General features: G+C 42.7%; 1 protein-coding gene across 50 annotated transcripts in view; it reads left to right on the top strand.

Annotated features, from left to right (window-relative positions):
• The first annotated feature begins 186 nt into the window (after positions 1–186).
• The window catches only part of LOC117137085 (Down syndrome cell adhesion molecule-like protein Dscam2), a 61,839-nt gene continuing 40,819 nt past the window's right edge, over positions 187–21,206 (top strand). For 33 of the 50 annotated variants that reach the window (XM_033298320.1, XM_033298341.1, XM_033298324.1 and 30 more), the window contains exons 1-5: positions 187–591; positions 4,459–4,639; positions 13,598–13,942; positions 16,934–17,104; positions 20,566–20,715. In XM_033298320.1, the coding sequence (XP_033154211.1) occupies positions 4,579–4,639; positions 13,598–13,942; positions 16,934–17,104; positions 20,566–20,715 (727 nt within the window). In that variant the 5' untranslated portion in view covers positions 187–591; positions 4,459–4,578. Of the gene's footprint in view, positions 592–4,458; positions 4,640–13,597; positions 13,943–15,451; positions 15,614–15,786; positions 15,949–16,312; positions 16,475–16,933; positions 17,105–17,236; positions 17,399–17,798; positions 17,961–18,067; positions 18,239–18,924; positions 19,084–19,219; positions 19,391–20,565; positions 20,716–21,206 lie in introns of all 50 variants that reach the window. The other 17 variants (XM_033298363.1, XM_033298362.1, XM_033298350.1 and 14 more) reach the window with 8 other exon arrangements.

The raw sequence follows: 21,206 nt of genomic DNA, 5'->3' as shown, positions 1-21,206 counted from the left end.
TCCACAAGGCAACAGGTGAAAAATGTCCCAGAAATTTCCCAAGCAATCGCCCCTTCGGACACACACACATACACTGAAAGCGTAAAGAGAGGGGGTGAGAGAGAGAGAGAGAGAGCGCCGGTTTGAGCGGCGTATCTAAATCCGATGGCGAGTATCTGAGCATCCGATTCAGTCTTGTTTGGACCGTCGAGCGATCGAGAACCGGATTTCAGCGCTAGTCGGCGAATCGCGAGAGCGTGCGTGTATTTGTGTGTGCGTGTGAGCGTTGTTTTGGGACACCGATACGGATACGGGTACGGATACACGGATATTCGGCAGCGGTACGCGTTTAGCAATCCGCCAACCGGTTGCAGCGGTGCTAGTGCACCTCCCTACAAAGAAGTGAATAATAGTATGCAAAGTATCTGAAAGATAGCCAAGAGCAGAGCAAAGTATCTGTGTTTGTGTGTGCCGTGCTTTTGTGCGGAGTCGCCACCCCCGTGGATTAGTGGCACCCTGCTGCAAATAGCCCACCACTCTCACAAGTGTGTGTGTGTGTTAACAATTAATCGCATTTAAACAACAATTTGACCAGCCGCAGTAGCAATAACGGTAAGAAAAGTCGGCGGTTCCGTTGGGGAATTTTCACCGTTGTCTGGCAACTTCTTTGTGCCCGTCGTGTATGTATAGGTTGGGTGCGGAAGTGTGCGTGAGTCCTGCCCACGCCCACCGAGTAGCGCTAGACTGCGAAATCAACTGCAGGATGCTGTAGATTGATATTTTATCGGTTAGATGGAAAAAGTCTTTGGTCTTCCTATTGATTTTTCGCCAGACGTTAAGTTTTCCCAATTTGGGAATGCAAAAACGGTTACTTTGTGCACCGTATCACATCACACACACTTGCAAAAGGGTGTGAAAATGTACGGCCATGAGGGAGGGAAAATTCATGTTTTACGACCCCCAAATATGTTTAATTATACATTTCCGAATGTCTTGCTTAGTACCTAGGGCGTTTCTATGTATTTCGTGCTTCTTTTTATTTATAAATCGACTTTTAGAGGAAATAATTGCAGTCCCTAAATTTTCAGCGAATTTTTTTCGGCGCATGCGCCCTTGGAACCGCAGAAAAGCAACTCTGCGATTACCGTTGTATTCGCTTGTGCGTCCATGCGTGTGTGCCAGTCAGTGTGTGTGTGTGTGTGCAACCTGTGCCTCCTGCCGCCAGGTCCTTGGTCCTTTGTCCCCGTCAGGTAGTTTTCAGCTTTCCCTACTCAAAACGCATCATTCTGAAGAACCTTTTAAAATTCCTCGCAGTTTCCATGTGGCACACATACGTCGTGATCCTTTCAGCGCACGTATGTATGTGTGTGTGAGTCCTGATGTTAGTGTTGTTTCATCCCCTGCTTGTAAAATCTCTGAAATCCCGTGCAGCTGCCTTCGTCCTTTCCTTGCTGGTGTGTCTGAAGTTTCCACTATTTGATTTTGCAAGTGTTGCACTACCCTCCTCCTCCGCTTCCTTCTCCGTCTGCCGGCGATATACTTTTTATTTTCCTGCTTCTTTTTCTGGATTTTCGTCGGCTCGCCATCCTGTTGCTAGGCGGTTTTTCCCACCAGTTGGACTAGTGCCAATTTTCCATGTGACTCCCTGTTTTCAGAACAATAAAAAAGTCAGAGATTACCTATACACCTAAGAACTTGCTGTAATATTATTGAACACGAATTTGGGCGCTATTGATTAAATCTTTTAAGTTATGTTTACACTGATCAGTTTTTACAATAACTAAATATTTCGAACTATTTTTGTTTCACATTTAAGAAGTGTCCTTTTAAATGAACTGAATAGATCCTGGAAAAATGATTTATATTCGTTAATATGCATGTCTAAAAGTGCTTAACAGCTGCAAGCGAAGTGTTCAATGAGTTTTGGCAACCAATAAAATCAATAAATAAATCCAATAGTGCGCCATTATATTCACACATCTTTATAGATAAGTTCTAAGTTGTTTTAGTGATGGTTACTTCACCCACCACTAAACTAATTTATACACAGCACACTGGTGTTTAAACAAATTCCCTTTGGCCGCTCTCATCGATTTGATGAGAATGCACTCATCGGGTCGCTTGTGAAGGCAAATATTGATTTCCACTTGGGCAGCAACATGACACAGCGGAAAAGGTTAAAGTGAACAAAGGACCGAATAAATATTTCCTTTTGTTTCTACTGCCGCCGAGAGCACTTGAATCTCAATTAGGGCCGCAGTGCGGAAGCTCTGGGCGCGAATGGGTCACAGCAGCGGTTCTGGACAATGGATGAGTGTCCTCTGCCTCCGCCGACGACCCTGCACTGGGCCAGTGCCCTCAGTGGCCACTGTGCCCCATCCGACCATTGCTGCGGCACCACCCTTCCTGAATTTATTGGCTCGTCACCCCAATTTAAAGTTACACATGCAGCCAGACGGGGCAACAAGAAGTATACGAAATGCGAGCATGAGTAATATTAAAATGCTTTTGATTCGTTGATTTTACCACGCGATTGACCAAACGGATCCGCTCACCGAGGGTTGTATCTCTTTATGTAGGTACATTGTATATGGTATAGATGTATCCGCACATATGTTGCCTATACGGATGCCTGGATCCGTTGACTGATTACCAGATGTTCTCCAAATTGCTTCAGTCGAGCATCAGTTCTCGGGATGGGAAGCGAACAATTTCTAAGCTGAAAGCTCAAGGAGAAATGTATTGATGAGTCATTACTCGAATATTTCCCTGCTTTTCGGCAATTTTTGGACAAATTAATTTTCCATTTATATTTTATTAACTTATTTTTCAAAAGCAAGAAACCGAATTAATTTATTTATTGGCTTGGTTAGGAAAATGCACATGATTCTTAAAGAAATTTGTTTACTTCATTAACCTTTTCAAGTTATGGAGGCATAAAGCTTGTACGTGATTCAATAATGATTTACAACCATTCCCATATGTGGATAAATTTAATCGCCTTCGTCTGCTGGAACTTGCTAACGACATCTAAAATTCAATTTGGGTTTTTGATTAGCAAACACATTTCAAAACTAATTAATATATATAACTATTATCCAACATGCTCCTCGCTCTAATTCTCAACTTTTCTGGAATACCTAGTAGAGGCAGCTTAAGGGAATTTTTCGGTTAGTAAACTCGTGGTTGATGGCACACCCCTGCTGGAATATTTTGGCCACCCCAGTGCCATTGAGGCAGCTGTTTCCCAGTCAAGCTGCTCAACTTGGAGACAGTTAACCCTCGCTGCAAGCGACAGTCCGTTCATTAGGCCAATTGAAAAGCTAACAGGGGTACAACGGACCCGCCACCAACCACCTATTTTATTATTCCAAAGGGGCATAGATCGCTCTATACGCCTGCGCAACCCTCTGAGCAAACAAACCCAAATCGTAGATAAGCCCTAGCTATCTAGCTGAATGATCCGACTTGAATTGAATGCGGAGTAAAAAACGAAATCTTCCTCGACAAATGAAGGAATCCACTTAAGAGTTAATTAAGCGTTAAGAAGCTGAGCAATTTGCTTTTCAATCTATTTCCATTGCACAAGAATGTGTATATGGAACAATTAGAGGCAAGCTCGTGGATTAAAGTAAGTCGCTGGCCATGTGGAGGAGCTGGATCTCGTGGGGCCGATGTCAAGTTGCAGACGTCGAGGGATCGGGGGACAAACAGACAGACAGAAATGTGGAATCGTGACTTCCTGCCTGTCATAAAGTGTTTTTTTTTCTCCTCCAAACTGCGGTGGTGGCGGCGGGGAAGGGGGGCGCGTGACATTTTATGGATAGCAGAAGGCGGAAAAACGAAAAGTAGTTGCCTCCTTCTTCTATCGCCATTTGTGGTTTAATTAATGACATCCATCCGCGGAACCCTCCTTCCACTGCCCACTGTTGCCTCTTTCGTGTGGTTCCCTCTATTTTTTATTCCATTTGCTTAACGCTTTTAAAGGGCTTCTCTACTGGAAATTTGTTGGAGACACTTTTCGGGATAGACCTCAGAGTCAGCTAAGTGTTCTTTATTCGATTCGTGCTGCTATTGTTGCTCCATAAACAACACTATGACAGATACTTGGGAATTGAGAACTTTGCTTGAAGAGCCATAAACACAGCCATCAGAAGAATTAACCTCATAGTGTTGGAAAAGAATGAATGAATATATTATAGTGCTGAGGATTGCATTGTATTTAGGATTTTTCCATTAAAAATTCACCCAACTGCAGGTGTTTTAGGTAGTCATTAATGGTTAAAATGAGGGTACTCTGTCTTACTGCAGAGGGTGGTTTGCCTAATCAAATTACTTCTACCTCAATAAACAAAGGGGGACATTTTGCAAAAGTTATTCCACTCGCCATTTATAAGCACAAAATGAGGAGCCCCTATACAAAATATATAAACATAATATAATATAAAGTAATGAAACAATGCTTCTCTCCTTTTTCAGATAATTCGGACGTGCCAAGGGTGCTTTTCATTGAATTTTTGCGTAAAATCGATAGTCAGATAGACCCGCTCTCTACTGCCAACTTCACACAACCCGCTCAGCGGAAACACGGCATACGGAATGAATATGCCCAACGAACGCCTCAAATGGCTAATGCTGTTCGCAGCTGTTGCCCTCATTGGTGAGTAATTGCACTTGGCCCAATACATTCGTGTTTAAGGCATACCGAACTGGTGAACTGTAGAGTCCGGAAACTATAGAACTTTGATATTTATTGCTCTTTCTCGGCCTTTTTAAAATTAACCTTACGAAAGCAAAGCGTTATATTCGAGTGCCCCGACTATCTGGTACCTATTACTCATATATTTACATGCCTTCAGTCAGAGATGAAGCAATTCATTCGCTTTAGTCGAGTGTCACGACTATCAGATACCTATTACTCATATATTTACACTTTATGTAATTATGCCTTCACCTCTAATGAAGCGCTTCATTTTCTATATTCACATGTACTTATGTACTGGAAAATACGAAATTTATCTTAAAGATATATGTATAAAGATTTGAAGCTTTGCGCACCTGTGGGTACTTATGTTAATTGAGTCTTAAAGAATTACACATATAATAGCATCGGATTGTAAAGAATTCGAACTGTCTGAACGATATACAAATATCGTTTTAACTCCAGATAATTGCCAATTTGTCGTGGCATGGATGTTATTTAATTCAGATTCATTTTCAGTTTAATTTTACGCTTCTTATCTTTGTTGACACATGCGCCTCAACTTTTCACCCACTTTTCCCGCTGCCGCTTCTGTGGATTTCCCAAACGTTTCTGTGCATTTCTGATTCTGTTTTTCTTACATTTACTTTGGCTTTCGCTTTTTGTTTCATTGCGCTTGTCGGTTGCTTGCAGTTGGATATTGTGGATCGAGTGTGCGTCTGGACGGATACATTTGTATCTTTTTGTGTGGGGAGCAGATAAACGTACGGTTCATTGCCTCTGCTGTCCGGAAAATGCTGTTTTGGGGTGGAGAGGGGACTTTGGAGGGGCTGTGCCACATCAGTGGGTCAGATTGGGAATTAGTCAGTCCGCCGAGTAGATGAGTAATTCCAGTTCTAGATAGACTGTGGACATAGTTTCTTATGAATGGATTTTACTTTTCCCCATTATCGTAATAATTGGTAAATTGTACATGCGAACTACTTGTTATTTTATTATACAAACAATTATGATATTGGATCACGTAGGTCTCTCAAACACCAATACATTTCAGGCGTTCTCAGCCATTTTTATCTTTGTTATTCAAGTTACCTCATATGTTAGCTTAAATGGAAATCAATTAGGAGGCCAGTATTCTTGACCCATCGCCAAATAAAGCTTTCGTTTATATTACGAATTTATAGAGGGACTGCTTCCATTTATGTTATCAGCTTGCGAATGTGTATTTTGTTTATTCTTCGTGTATAACATATAAATAAATAAAGAAATAAAGAGCAAACATATAAATAGATTAGGATTTACAGAATATTTGCTACGTCGATGAAGTCAGGAATAAGAATTACATTTTTAAATGGGAATCGCGTGATGGCAGACTTTGTTGGAATTTCGAATAAATAAACGCTAATGGAACGGAATATTTCAGCAAAAACAAATAAAGAATAATACTATATTTGAAATGAGCTAAGCAGATCTGCAGAGATGATATCGTAAATTAAAAGAACACATTATGCAAAGCGAGTACAAAAATATTCGCCCGTCGGAATGGAAAGATCTCAGAGATACAACTTTGAGTGAGCGTCTTACGTTGATTGTGCGGGTCATCATTCAATTGAAATTGATTAAAAACATTTTGCGCCAGTTTTTACTTTGTTGTTATTATTATATGTTTCGCTATTGTGTCGAATGTTGCATGTTGCATTAACATTTAAGGCCAGACTTAAACAATAAAGTGGATTTATTGCGCGGCCTACGTTATGGGAAAGTCGGAATGTGATGTTTATGTTGTTGTTCCTGTCTCCGCTGCATTTAATTCGCAATTTCATTGAATTCAATTGAAATTCAGCTCGCACACGACGACGGACACTGTAATGGAGCTTAAAGTTCACAAGTGGCCACAGTGGGTTCAAAACACTGCAGCCGAAAAGCAAAAAGTGAGCATGTAACACAAAGCAAATAAACAGGAAGCAGTCAATTTGTGTGCACATGTATGTGCGAATCAAATGGCACATATGGCATTATGGAATGGGCTGGCTATGCTTCCAAAGCATGCTTTTTGTCATTTTCTATTGAAAAAAAAGAAAAAAAGTGTGATAAAAACTTATCTGATTGCTAGCTCTAATTAGAGCATACCCATGCTTCTCGTTCACTATTGAGTTATATTTATAGAGCTTTTGTATATCTATTTCTCGCAGCTATTTTTCTAACTTGTACAAGTTATAATATCAGCTCGAAAAGAGCATATTCACATGGGCTTACTTACTGCTGATAAGGAAAGCCACTTATCAACTGGGTCACAACTGCAATCGTCGAGATCTCTGCCTAAGAGATTTCGTAACCAATTAGAAGCACTGCATGCCACTCAAAGCACTCGTAAATATGACAGAGATCATCCGGGAGATCACTGAACCAGGCCCTGTTCTAGGAGAAACTATTTCCGTTCCTACACAAAGCCAAATGGTGAAGAATGGAAGAAAGGAGCCGAAATGTGGGGATGGAGTGGGGCTGTCCAAGATGGGAAATGCATTCCGTAATTACAGATGATTGATGTGCCCCTCCTGACACTTTCTGCGCCCTCTTCGCAGTATGTGTTATGATACCTCGACGATTGAGGCACATCACACGCGTGGTTTGTTGAAGCAACTCCAAGGGGATGCCCATCGCCTACCCATTCCATCCACACATATAGAGCTGTAGGTCTTCCATCCATATCTTTCGATATCCCATGCTTCAAGATCAGGATCTTTATTTTTTCTGAGTGCAAGCCACTTTTCCTTGCCAGAGGAAGAGCAGCAACTGCAGACGGTTCAATACTTAATGGCCTCTCGCCCGACTGACTTATTATTACTTGCATCGCCGTGGAATGCTACTTGTGGCAGGAAAAAGGGGAAAGCATTCTATTTGCTTGTGACGTCACGATGCGGTTAGCTGCTTTATGAGCCGTTGCAGCCTATTTTTTTACCCATTCGCCATAGTTCAAAGCCGTTTGTCAACCCGAATGGGCAATAATGGGGATTGCAGAATGGCGGATCAGAAACTGCGAGCCAGTGTTCGATAATTGCGTAAATAATTGCCTGATAACGATGCTGAAAGTTGGCAGCAATGCCGAGCTAAATGCATGTCAGAAGAATCTAGGCGGGCTCACTTTTCGAAAACGCTTAACAAATCCAGCGAGAAGTCGCGACATCTCGGGGCATCAAAGCGTTTGTTGGCCCATTAAAAGCATTTGTCATATATTCGAGCTCATTGAGTGCTCCCTCCTAAGTTGAGAAACTTTCGGATTCATGTGCATGTGTAAAAAGTATTAAGTTAACTCAAAATATTTTATGAGCTGCAGCCAGCGAAAGAATTCGTGGGGCCCGCCAGAATTTATTTTAAGATACAATTTTAAGTGGGTGTAGCGTAAATGCCGCTCTTAGCGAGACTTTTAAAACTTCGGCCATAAAGTTTTCCTTTTCAACCCCGTCGGTTGGTGGAAAACCCAAAGGTCTGCTTTCTGCTGGCGCTCTTCCTCTGTCGCTGACACCCCTAATTCGCGGTGGAGAGAAAAAGTTGTGAAAAATGAGAAATGTTTGTTTAGTTTGCCAGCGAAGATTTGCTCCCAATGCTAGCGGCACACGCTTTTCATTTGCCCGGCCAGAGAGAAAAGTGCCACCCACCCCCAGATTCTCCTCGAACAGCTGTAATGACGAAGGGCCACGTTGGCGGCACGCATTTCCACCTCCTCCATGACAAACAGTGTCCTACCCTCTGGAAAATTATTATACTTATTTACGTCTCCCTGCCTGACAAGCTGAATTCGAGCGACGCGCCGTTGCCGCACTTCACTCGGCGAGCTCCTGCCCGTGGGATTCCCCCTGCAGCGCCCCCTGGCGACGAGTTAGTCGGTCAAGAAGGGCGTCGTGGGAGGAAGGAAGGGTTGTGCACATGTGGTTGCCATTTTGCACTATCCAACCCAAGGGTATAAATATAATATTCTGTTCGTAAATTTCTTCTTTATTTAGACTCTTTGGATCACTCCAAAATAAACTGTATGTTATGGGGATACACTTAATTTAACACAAACTCGTAGATTGCTTCGAGTTCCTCAAGTCGCACTGTGGCTAAGAATTTAGTTTCGGCACATAAGGAACCATAAATTGTGTGGCGTTAAATGAAAAGAAATCTCTTATGCGGAAAGATACGAACCGAAGATATCTCAAAAATCAAATTCTTGAGTGCGAGCGACGAGGGGCAGAGGATTACCATCGTTTTGGCGCCCCCTAAAATGGAACGAAATCAAGTCGTCATAATAATTTGTAAAATATGTTCATGGCCCCACCCATCCACCCGTCCACCGATCCCAGTTCCACTCCAACAGCCTCGGCGAACTGACACTTATCGGCACACATCATCTATGGATGTGATCGCGCACGTCCAGGCATTTCGAAGGCGGGATTTGATTGGAGGCCCCATACACCTTCCCCATGTCTGCTGAGTCACGTTTCTTTTTTTTGGGGCTGCCGGGTCTCAACCCATTTGTATCATTCCATCTCCATAATCTGCATGCGACAAAAAGTGTTTAAACTTAAATTGTAGATACATGCATGTATATACGTACTTTTCAACAGTCTTTTACTGTGTAGCTCGAAGTCTTAATTAATGCACACGAGACGATGACGGCTCAACTCGAATTTATATGCAAAACACGTCTGCAGTTGGTCTTCCCTTTGTCAGAGGTACATAATGTGTATATATTTTTTGAACGCTTCTGTCGTTCAAGTTGTCTTTATCTGACCATAGGAAGTTTGCATACAGTGGTCTAATATGGATCTCAATAGTCGTAGATTATTTAGATTTGAACTTTTAGTTATACACCTGTGTAAAACCACTGCATATTTCCTCATTCGCATTGTACGGCTCTTTTTCTTCATGACACTTCTGCATCTTTGAGATAAATTCCTATACTTACTGCAAATGATGCACGTGTACGCTCTGCTTTACTTTTCTCTTCTTTTCGTAAATGTTTTGCAACGCTTTCAATTAGACAACAAATCCACCCCCAAGTTCTCCCTTCTCTGCTACTCTCTTTCTCGGCTCCATTGTGCAGCCCCTGATGACAGACTCTCCCTCTCAGAAGACAGTGGTATTTGAGCTGAGATGGTTGCTATCAAATTGAAATTCAAACGGAAACCGAATTTGGGGCGATATTACATATTGCGACCAAGTGTGAACAAGTAAAAAGTAGTGGGTTAGTAGTAATTTATAAATGTTTTGAAATAAAACATAACATAATACTCCACCTCGGTGCGATTCGTCACTACGCGGGCTGACATTCTCAATGGTAATGGGTTTTAAGTTGCTCAAATTAATAAAAGCATTGACTTAAAGAATCAAAAAATCTATACTAAATCTATTTGCTTAACGTATTAGAATAAAATGTTTTGTTGTCATAACGACAACCTTAACCCACTGTGGCCTGGCATCTAGTGCCACTGGAATCAGCCGCATCATCATCACTCCCGGCCCTCCGTCTGGCCCTGAAGTGTGTCCATACTCCGCGTGGCCTGTTCCAGTTCGTCCCACTTCTGCCTCCTGTCGACTTAACGGCGTTTTCCTCCGCTCCCGGTTTTCGCACCTGGCTGCGGTTTCGCTGCTTCCTAGCCTCCGGTGTTCCCGTTGTCAGCTTCTGTCCAGTGCGGCGTTTCGTCACCGTGACTCCCTGTCATCTTTTGAGTGCCGACGAGGTGGACGGGTGAGTTGCGGGCAGCTTGCGGTCTCGGACCTTTCCACGGGTGACTTGCACTTGCCGGCAGTTGGAGGCGTCTATTCAGCCAGAAAGATACCTGTTAGAATCGCGTGGGCAGTGCGTCTGCACTTAAGTGTGTCACGCATTACACAATTAGTTGGTTTCTGTGCACTGGAAAATTAGTTACATTTGAAACGAGACTAAATACGGTTGCTTCTTATAGCATTAAGTAACACTGGTATGTTTAGCAGACCTACATTTCAATCGATTTTCCCCTGTGTAACTGAATTTGTATTTTCATTAATATGTCCACACCAGTAGTGGGTAATGGTTTGTATACTGTGACTGATCGTGAGCAGTGTGTGTGTGGGGTAAATGCCGTGCGATTCGCATGAATGAGTGGGTAACGCTGGCATTGAGACACCGATAGCGATACCTGTTCTCCCAATCCCGCTGTACTCCTCCGCCGAACAGCTGTCGAACTGGTTTCTGAGCTCCCGAGCAGATGTTTCTGTCTTTTACCGGTCGGAATCGCGGTGGAAAAGATTCGAGATTCATTGGGTTTTTGGAAGGGGTATACTACATTCGATTGGGGTGGGAGGCATCCTTCCATCCTGGGCAGTTCCTTTCAGTTCCATTCCTGACCTCGATGGCAAGAGTGCGTGATGTGAACGCATTTCGATGGGCGGGGCATGCGTGTGTGCCTATTGAACTTTTAGGCCCTTTGTTTTTGTTTAGCCGGATGTTATTAGCTTCCAATTTCCTAGCTTAAGGGGTGTTATGGGTTTGTATGTGCCACGAAATAAGTTAATTAGGTGGGCAGTAGTCCTTCGATGTCGAAGAAATACATATTGATAATAATACGTATGTTTTTAATGCGTGTGAAATATACGCAGCTTAGTAATTGTTTGCACCTCTCGAAGTGTGCGTGTTTCTACCATACCATACCATATATGTATTTCTATATTTGTGAGGCACTTCTCTACCTGAAGTTCATTATTAGTTTTACCAAATCAACTGGTACCAACTCACTAGTTCGGCCCGCTTTTCGGCTAGCCAATTAAATACGATATAAATTCGAGCACCTCACGCTGAGTCACTCGCCCTCTTAAACTTGATAAAGTGACCTTAGATTCACCATAATCATCTTCATCTTCGCGGCAGAATTATCATCGCATTTTGCAAATTGCCAGCTTGAGTGGAAAATTGCGAGGCGAAAAACTTAACGAATTCAGCACACAAAAATTCAAGTGCTTGATTAGCTTGAGTTTTGCCGCCGTTGACATCGCAGTTCTGCTTTTGCCACCAAATGCTTTTGCTTATGATTTGCCTTATTTTACTTTACTTTTTTTGCTCTTTAAAGTCGGCTTCCTAACCGGTTTCGTTCTGCGTGTTTTTGTTCGCAGAGCTTTGGGTTTGGAAGCGAAAAAGGTAAAATAAAACACACCTGCTGCTTTTTCTGCAGTTCGAAATAAAACTAAAACTGGGAGCAGGTGTAACTTAAATGAGAATAGTATATAAAATCAAATCCAAGAAGTGGAGTATTGGATAAGAGACATGAAGGATGCAGTTTCCGGAATTTTAGTATCTCCTTGTTAAATGATTTCAGTTCTGCTCAACAGTTGCAATATTTAATTTGCTCTGCGTGTTTCTTATTTCCTTTCCCCACACTACCCACTGCTTTTGATGTTTATTCGCACGATCCATCCCAGATTTTACGATCTGTATTCCGAATGGCCACCATATGCTGGAAAATATATATAAATATTTATATAATTTTGAGTGTTTGCCGATACAGTCTGTTCTGCAATTGTGGTTCAGCTTGCATTTAAAATATATACATATGTTGGATTTGTTACCAATTAATGACTACTTTTAGTTTAGTTGAATTAAGGTAAAGTTCAAGCTATTACTTTTGGGATAAGAGTATATCCTCTCAATAATTTTTTTTAACAAATGCATTCAAACGACACTTACTAACATGCTTGCACTGTATACAAAATTTGTGTTGTTCGGAAGGAAATTAAGTATAATTAAATATGAAAGCAACGTTTCCGGCCTGCCTTCCTTATTTTCCACTTTACTGAAATCTTAAATGATATTAATTGATTTACTTATTCCCTTTACAACACTTAGATACTGCGATAGTAATCTATTCGATTTTTCAGTTGTTCATTACAATCACATTATTCAATTAACAATTAATAAACAATATTATGTTTCAATTTGATAAGACTTTTTGTTGGTTTCAGTTTACTTAAAAACTGAACTATACTTATTCTATGCCTTTGAGCATTCTTATATAAATGGATGTAAATAATTAGAGCTAATTGGCATATCTCTAGTTATAGGAAATGTTTTTCTGCATGCTAAACATATATTCTTCAGTTGATATATGGGTTCTTAAGTTGAATGAAGCATACAAATTACTTGCAGAGAAGTAGCTAACCAAGCCTACAATAGTTTTTGCCGTAGGCAAATTGCATCCATACGCACCGAGAATTGCATCCGAACAATATTTATGGGGGAAGGGGCGTTGGGTGGGCGTGTCACCACAGAGAAATTTGTCAACACCTTTTGGTAATAGGAAATGGAGGATGGGGTAATTTCCGAGCGCCATGACGATGCATACACGAGGTCTGGAATCGTTTGCCAATGCAAAGTGACGGCATCAACAAATGAAACCCAGTGGGGGAGTGGGTGGAGTCTGCAAAGTGTCAACGAACGATTTTCAGCCTGCTGGTCTTTTGTTTGTCCTCAGGGGCGTTGGGTGGAACTGGAGGTGGAACTGTGGCTGGTTTGGCACAGAAGCTATGGAACGGAACACAGCTTTTGTTGGCCGTGCAGCGCCGAGGAGTCACAGATCCATGGCCCTCAATTGTCAAACAGCCATGGATGGAACAATAGCCACACTGTTGACATGAATATGAGAATGCACTTCCGCTGCGGAAGTTCTGACCATAGAGCGTAGGCCAGTGTTTGTTGATCAAATGCAGGGATGGCTGACAACTACATCAAATTAGAAATATATGTAGAAATACAAATAGATTTGGAGATATCACTGCGGGCGACAATCAACGTAGTGACGAAGAACACTAGCTTTAATCTACTTTACTAGTTCAAATCTATACATTTTACAAAATAGTACATATATTTACTTATTGGTCGCTTTGCTCTTTGTTTCATTTTAGCTTGTGGTAGTCAGACCCTGGCTGCCAATCCCCCAGATGCCGACCAAAAAGGACCCGTCTTCCTCAAGGAACCCACCAACCGCATTGACTTCTCCAACTCCACGGGCGCAGAGATCGAGTGCAAGGCCAGCGGCAACCCCATGCCAGAGATTATTTGGATCAGGAGCGACGGTACCGCTGTGGGTGATGTGCCCGGATTGCGTCAGATCTCATCCGACGGCAAGCTGGTCTTCCCTCCCTTCCGCGCCGAGGACTACCGCCAGGAGGTCCATGCCCAGGTGTACGCCTGCCTGGCCCGCAACCAGTTCGGATCCATCATCTCCCGGGACGTCCATGTGCGAGCCGGTAAGTTGTCAGGGTTCAGAGGTAAACCAGGGGCAGTGCAAAGTGAAAGTTGGTCGGGACATATACCAATTATAAGCGCAATACGTCGATGTTATCACAGATTTTGATGAAAAAAAAGTGGTTGACAAAGAAAGTCATTCTTGAAGAACGGTAGACATGAGCTGCATATATTAAAAGTTTCAAAAAATATTAATACATAAAATATTAAAATATAAAGCAAATAAATATAGAGGCTTAAAAGATGTTTTATACAAATCTGGTATCAACAATACGAGAATACAAGAGCATGCAAATGCTGCGAGTTAAAATAACTAAGTATTATTTAGAAAGTGAAATGTAGTAATCAGAAAATTTCATTTGATTTAGGAAACCAACAGGTGACTTTGCACTGCCCTGAGTTTACCTTTCTTTTTACAGGTTCACCCAAATGAAGACCCATCTGCGTTGGTTTCGTATCTCCACTACTTGGCACTTTGATAGCTAAAAGTTGCCGCTTGCCTTTGCGTGCCGATTCGCTCTCTGCAGTCTTTAACCCCTTGTGTTTGACTTATTGTTGCACCGGCTGCGGCAATTAAAACCGAGTTTTCACGGGATTTCCATCGAATGCTCTGCGAATTGCCAAAGTTTTCCGCACGCTTTCATTTTCACACATTTCTTAGTCGAACTCTGCAACGTTTAGGGGAGTTTAATGCAAGTTGGCATTTCAGTTTAATCGGTTCGTTTTCGCTGCTTTACTTCCTGTTGCAATGTTTTGTCGGCAACTGTACCTGTCATGCCCGTGCATGTCTGTTCAGCGACCTTTAACACCTCCTCTGGAAGATGTGGCAGCTGCGACGACGACGATGATGAAGAAGATGATGAAACTGTCAGTCTATTTAGCGCACACCGTGGGGTTGACGGGTTGCCAGCTGATCGAGTTATGGACCAGACCCAACTCCCCTGGATATCAGTCACTTCCGCTTCCATGGAGCCATCCCTAAATGGGCCAGACTTGAGCACATTTTAGCTAATTATGACGGAGCCATGCCACCCGCTTACTCATCGCTGCTGACGTGTTCCCTGGCAATTAGCCAGCACACCTATCCCAGCCACCACCTCAGCTCACCTCTCGACCTATGCGCCCCCCGTTCCAGGAGCCTGACATCATTATTGTCGTTTGCTTTCGCTTGCTATTAACCGGAGGAATTTATCATTTTATAGTATGCTTATGTGTGAATAAGGCGCAGACGAGGAAAACATTCTGCCCGGCAGGCCCGCAGCTAGTTGGCCGAAATGAGTTATGGTCTACACCCTGAACACGGGCTGGCTTAAAGAATATTTTGGTTAATTGAAATTAACTTTTGTCTGTCAAGCAGCGGCGCGATGATAGTTTCGGGGTTTTTCGTTTAATGAATTTCCGACCAGAAGGTCGTATACAAAGCCAGATTTTTCCAGGAACTCAGCTCCTAAGCACTTTCAAGGTTGTGAGAATGTTTTGGACATAGTAGGTAATAATCGGCCTTTTCCCAGTTGTTGCCCAGTACTACGAGGCGGATGTGAACAAGGAGCACGTTATAAGAGGCAACTCGGCGGTCATCAAGTGTCTGATTCCATCGTTCGTGGCCGATTTCGTCGAAGTGGTGTCCTGGCACACCGATGAGGAGGAGAACTACTTCCCGGGCGCGGAATACGGTGCGATCCGAGCTGCAGATGCAGATAGGATACATGTGTAGTTTTGCTCTACTAAAAGCATGCTGGGGTCGCGATTCCGCTAGTTTCACAGAAAATTCCTGCATTCCATTATTCATTCTTTCCTTATTTTAATCTGAATCTCACCACTATTATCGTTTCTCCTACCTGTTTAGTCGTTTCCCAACACTACGAAGAAGATATACACAAGGCATTTGTCATCCGCGGCAATTCCGCCATATTGAAATGCGATATACCGTCGTTTGTAGCCGATTTCGTGAATGTTATATCCTGGCATAGTGACGAGCAAGAGAATTTCTATCCAGGCACTGAATATGGTGTGTGACTAGAAGATCTGTCTCTGTTTGTGAGCTCTTAGAAAAATAGCACTACCTTAACCACTACTGTACAACACTGCAAAAAAGCCAAACTCACAGAAACACTTGTGCACAGTGCAAGGGCAGTTAACGGGAAAACTTGCAACACTAATTACCAAATCCTGTAAAATATACAACACACCGAACTCAAAGAATAACTTATTAACCAACACTGGCTAGGCAGAAACCAGTTAAGAATCCTTCGCTCCCTCGTCGTAGCTTTCACAATTCGTCAGAGTTTCGTTTTCAGTTCTACCCGAATTTGATTTCCTTTCGGTTTTATTACGTAAACGCATTTATTTGATTGCTGTCATTGCTGTTTTAGTCGTTGCCCAATACTACGACACCGATGTAAATAAGGCCTATGTTATACGCGGCAATGCGGCGGTACTGAAATGCGAAATCCCCTCCTTTGTGGCCGATTTTGTGAGCGTTGTCTCCTGGCACACCGATCAGAACGAGGACTTTCTGCCAGGCAGCGAATACGGTTTGTTGGCCAACTTTTTGATTACATTTTGGGCTAGCTATACATAGGGTTTGTACAGTTGCGTGCCACCTAAGAATTATGGATAACCATAACCTAACCATTTTCCCTCCTGCATCTATTATGTTTACTTTTATGCGTTTATCTTCGCTATCTCGGGTGACTGCGTGTTGATGAGCCATGTTATCAAAACCATTATTAACCTCTTGCCCGGGGATTTTCTCAGGGAAGCGCGGAGCTCGCGAGCTGATTGCGCTTAGGGTCCCATTAAGTGCACTCCGCGATATTGTCTGCGCTGTTAGAAGACACTCTCGTTTCAATTAGCTAGCTTCACATTTTCACACGCCCGCCGCACGCAAGGCTTGGACTTAAACTTGGGTTCTGTAGGCGCCCCATCCCCCATCTTTCCCTCCGTACCCTCGCATCATTATGTAATCAGTGGCTATGTGAACTCACCTCCAGTTGTGCAGCAGTTCTACGAATCGGAGGTCAACAACGAGTACGTCATAAGGGGCAATGCAGCGGTGCTGAAGTGCTCGATTCCATCCTTCGTTGCGGACTTTGTGCAGGTCGTATCCTGGCAGGACGAAGAGGGTCAGCTCTACGGCTCGCTAGGCGATCAACAGGGAACGGGTACACATGCACCATAGCAAAACTTAATGGTTATGTAGGATAATCCAGAGCCCATCCCGCACCTACCCCACTCCTTCCATCAGCAATTTCATTTCATTTTGGTTCCTCCTCATAAAAACTCTTGCTTTACAGTCGTGAATCAGTATTACGAGGCTGAGGTTGTTTCCGAGTACGTTATCCGCGGCAATACGGCGGTATTGAAGTGCACTATTCCCAGTTTTGTGGCCGATTTCCTGCGGGTGGAGGCCTGGGTGGCCAGTGACGGCACTGAGTACGCTCCGGAAGAGGATTTTGGTACAGTCCCGCACCGTTGAAACTATAAAGAAGTTAGTCCTAAGCAGCAATCCCATTCCTTCCCCATTTCAATTTGCTTCAGCTTCTGTTTCATTTCACCACTCTACCCCATTTTGAATCGCAGTTGTGAATCAGTTTTACGGCGCCGATATCCTGATGGAGTATGTCATCAGGGGCAATGCGGCGGTTCTGAAATGTTCCATTCCGTCGTTCGTGGCCGATTTTGTGCGTGTCGAATCCTGGATAGATGAAGAGGGCACCGAACTGCGTCCCTCTGAGAACTATGGTACTACCGCAGAGTCAAAAATTATTGCAACGGCAACGCTTTGTGGGGGTTTCATTCCTATCCCATCCTATCTCCATCTTTTCTATATCTTTTCGTTATTGCACACCTTTGCAGTTGTCAATCAGTTCTATGAGGCGGAGATTATGACCGAGTATGTTATCAGGGGTAATGCTGCCGTTCTGAAGTGTTCCATCCCGTCGTTCGTGGCTGATTTTGTTCGAGTTGAGTCCTGGATCGATGATGAGGGCAATGTCTTGTCCTTTTCGGACAATTACGGTGCGAGGCAAAGATGTTCATCCAGTAGTTTTATGCTTAATTTCCACCAGCTCCATTCCCAGTGATCCCCTCTTTTCCATTTACTTATTATTTTATTCGATTCAAAGTCGTTTCACAGTTCTACATAACCGAGGCCGAGAATGAGTACGTAATTAAAGGGAACGCGGCGGTGGTCAAGTGTAAGATCCCTTCCTTCGTGGCCGATTTCGTGCAGGTTGAGGCCTGGGTGGACGAGGAGGGCATGGAGTTGTGGCGCAACAATGCCACCGACGCCTATGGTACAGTTCAAGCAAAACATACTTCTTCGGTTAAGTGCAGCACTAGGTCCCAACTTCCACGTCCTTGACTCCCAACCCCCAAACCCGTCATTTACACTAAGTTATTCCTTTGTTTTTCTATCGGCGTAGTGGTCATCCAAAGCTACGAATCGGAGGCGGACAATGAGTACGTCATTAGGGGCAACTCTGTGGTGATGAAGTGCGAGATTCCCTCCTACGTGGCCGACTTCGTGTTCGTCGATCTCTGGCTGGACTCGGAGGGTCGCAACTACTATCCCAACAATGCCGCGGAGACGGGTACTTGGCCAGGTTTCTTTGCCGTAGCTCTCTCAGGCTCCTCTATAGCTATCCAGAAACCCATCCCCGTTCACTTCAGTTATTATTTCACCAAGTTCGCTCTGGTTTCCTTCAGTTGTCCACCAGTTCTACCAGACACGGGTCATCGATGAGTTTGTGCTGCGTGGCAACTCCGCCACCCTAAAGTGCTTGGTGCCCTCGTTTGTGGCAGACTTCATCGATGTAGAGGGTTGGATCGACGAGGAGGGCGTGGAGATCCTGCGGCCCCTCCCGGACGACTCCGTTGGTAATCACTACGACTTTCGGCATTAGCTTAGTTAGAGTACGAAACCTCCAACCCAGCGACCCTTCCCAGTCCCGATTTTAGTTTCTCACCTCCCGTCTTGCAGTGGTGAAGCAGTTCTTCGAGTCGCAAGTCTACGACGAGTATGTGATCAAGGGCAATGCGGCCATTTTCAAGTGCCAGACGCCCTCCTTTGTGGCGGATCACATAGACATAACCGACTGGATCGATACCGAGGGCGAGGTCTTCACGAAGAACATAACTGGTAGGATCCCGAGTCTCGTAGAGTTGTGCCGCTTGCTCAGTTACATGAATGGGGATCCTCTTTCAGACGCCTCTTTATCCTTATGATTTAACCCCACGTCCCACTCACTCAATCAATGTCTTCGTACACTTTGCAGTTGTGCCACAATCCTACACCGTCAATGTCATGGACGAGTCCATACTCCGCGGCAATAGCGCCATCCTAAAGTGCCACATTCCCAGTTTTGTGGCCGATTTCATAGTGGTCGATTCGTGGGTGGAGGACGAGGAGCGAGTTATCTATCCCCAGGAGGATATCGCGGAAAGCGGTAAATTTACAGACTAAGAGCTCTCGCATTGCCCACTCCTCCGTAACATCCTGCGCCCCCCATCCAATTCGGTTCGCTTCGATCTGGTCTCGATGTGGTTTCCTTAGAGCTCTGTAAAAGAAGTTCTCCACGTTCAGCGCTGCTTAGGCTTTTGAATGACCTTCTTTGTGTCTTTCTTTCTTTCTTTCTGTCCGCCTTTCATGTTATGTTTTTTCTTTTTATTTTTGTTTTCCCATCCCAACCCTTTTTAGTTTTCCCCTCCAAAAATCCATGGGTCGCTCCTGACTTGCCCAAAAGAAGACGAAACCCCTTCATGTAGTTGAACGTAGATACGTTGATAAAGTAGCGTAGTGTAAATAAATGCAAAAATGCTAATAACCCATCGACCAAGTAACAATTTGTAGATACATATCATTTCTAACGAATAATCCAACAATGCTGTATATATATACACCATAAAGATACGAGTATATATAATGTGTAACATGCATTTCATCTAAGATTATTGGCATTTTTGTTTCACGCATGCCTAGAATTAAACACAATGCCATGGAATTTGGAGAATCGCGATCGAAGGAATCAACTAAAACTATTTGAATTGTAAAAATGTATCTCTATTCGAAATGTAAATAGATTACAATCAATCTTTCCGGTTCGATTATGTTTGTTTATACTACTAACTCCTGGCATTGTTAGTGTATAGTAAATGTTTATGGAACTTTGTTAAAACAAGTTCGATTGAATTCAAAATTTTAGCACAGTTCCTAAAATAAGACTAAAGGAGATCCCAAAAAGCTTAGTATTTAATCTTGCTTACTAAAATAACAAAAATGAATCAAATTAATAAGAAATTCCATTTTTAATCGAGCATGTGCGAAATAACTACAAGGGCTTCTCATTTAGTCTATAGATCTTAACTTAGCCTTAATAATTTCAAAGTCACATTGCATGGTCAACGAATAGCAGCAGTCAGTTTTTGCACTATTAAAAATAACAAAAAAATGATAAAAATGTTTACCAGCCATGTGGCTTTCAAATGTAGAGTGAATTAATTCAATTGAATGCATGCTAGTCAATTGATTTTGTTCGCCGTACTGTATTGCAAGTATGTTAAGTTAGCCGACAATTCATCACTAACATATTCTTTATTCTATCTGCACATATCCACATATCAGATGGAAAGTATCTGGTATTGCCCTCCGGAGAGCTGCACATCCGTGAGGTTGGACCCGAGGACGGATACAAAAGCTACCAGTGCCGAACCAAACATCGTCTGACCGGAGAAACCCGATTGAGTGCCACAAAAGGACGATTGGTCATCACAGGTAAGTCCGCCTGGTTGGCCAATATGATAATGCTAGCCAAAAGCCAAAAACTTCAGTTATTGTGTAATTCTAAACAATTTTTGACTTTTTAATAATAAATATTTATGGAACAAATTCCATTCGTATAAATTTCTTGCAACATCATCGATAACTGAAGTTTTTTTTGCTGTAGAGTAAAATTCAAAAGATACAAAGCTTAAATAAATTTGCAATCTTCGAGCCATTAGAGAAATACAACATTTGTGTTAAAACAATACAATTTGTATCTTTTGGAGTTTTCTCATTCAAAGCTCAAAGAGAAAAGATACAAATCAAGTATTAAAATAAATATTGATTTGTTTTTACTCTCATGTGTTCACCAAATATTTGAATTGAAATATTAGCATTTAGATGTTTTGCTTAATATATCAATTTTATATTTGCTTAAGATAAAAACAAAAAATTTAAAACTTATTATATTTCAAATATTTTTGAACACATAAATTTAATGT

The sequence above is a fragment of the Drosophila mauritiana genome, chromosome 2R (assembly GCF_004382145.1).
Source record: "Drosophila mauritiana strain mau12 chromosome 2R, ASM438214v1, whole genome shotgun sequence".
NCBI classification, from domain to species: domain Eukaryota; kingdom Metazoa; phylum Arthropoda; class Insecta; order Diptera; family Drosophilidae; genus Drosophila; species Drosophila mauritiana.
The sequence above is the reverse complement of the archived record's forward strand: the minus strand, read 5'-3'. Positions and strand labels throughout refer to the sequence as shown.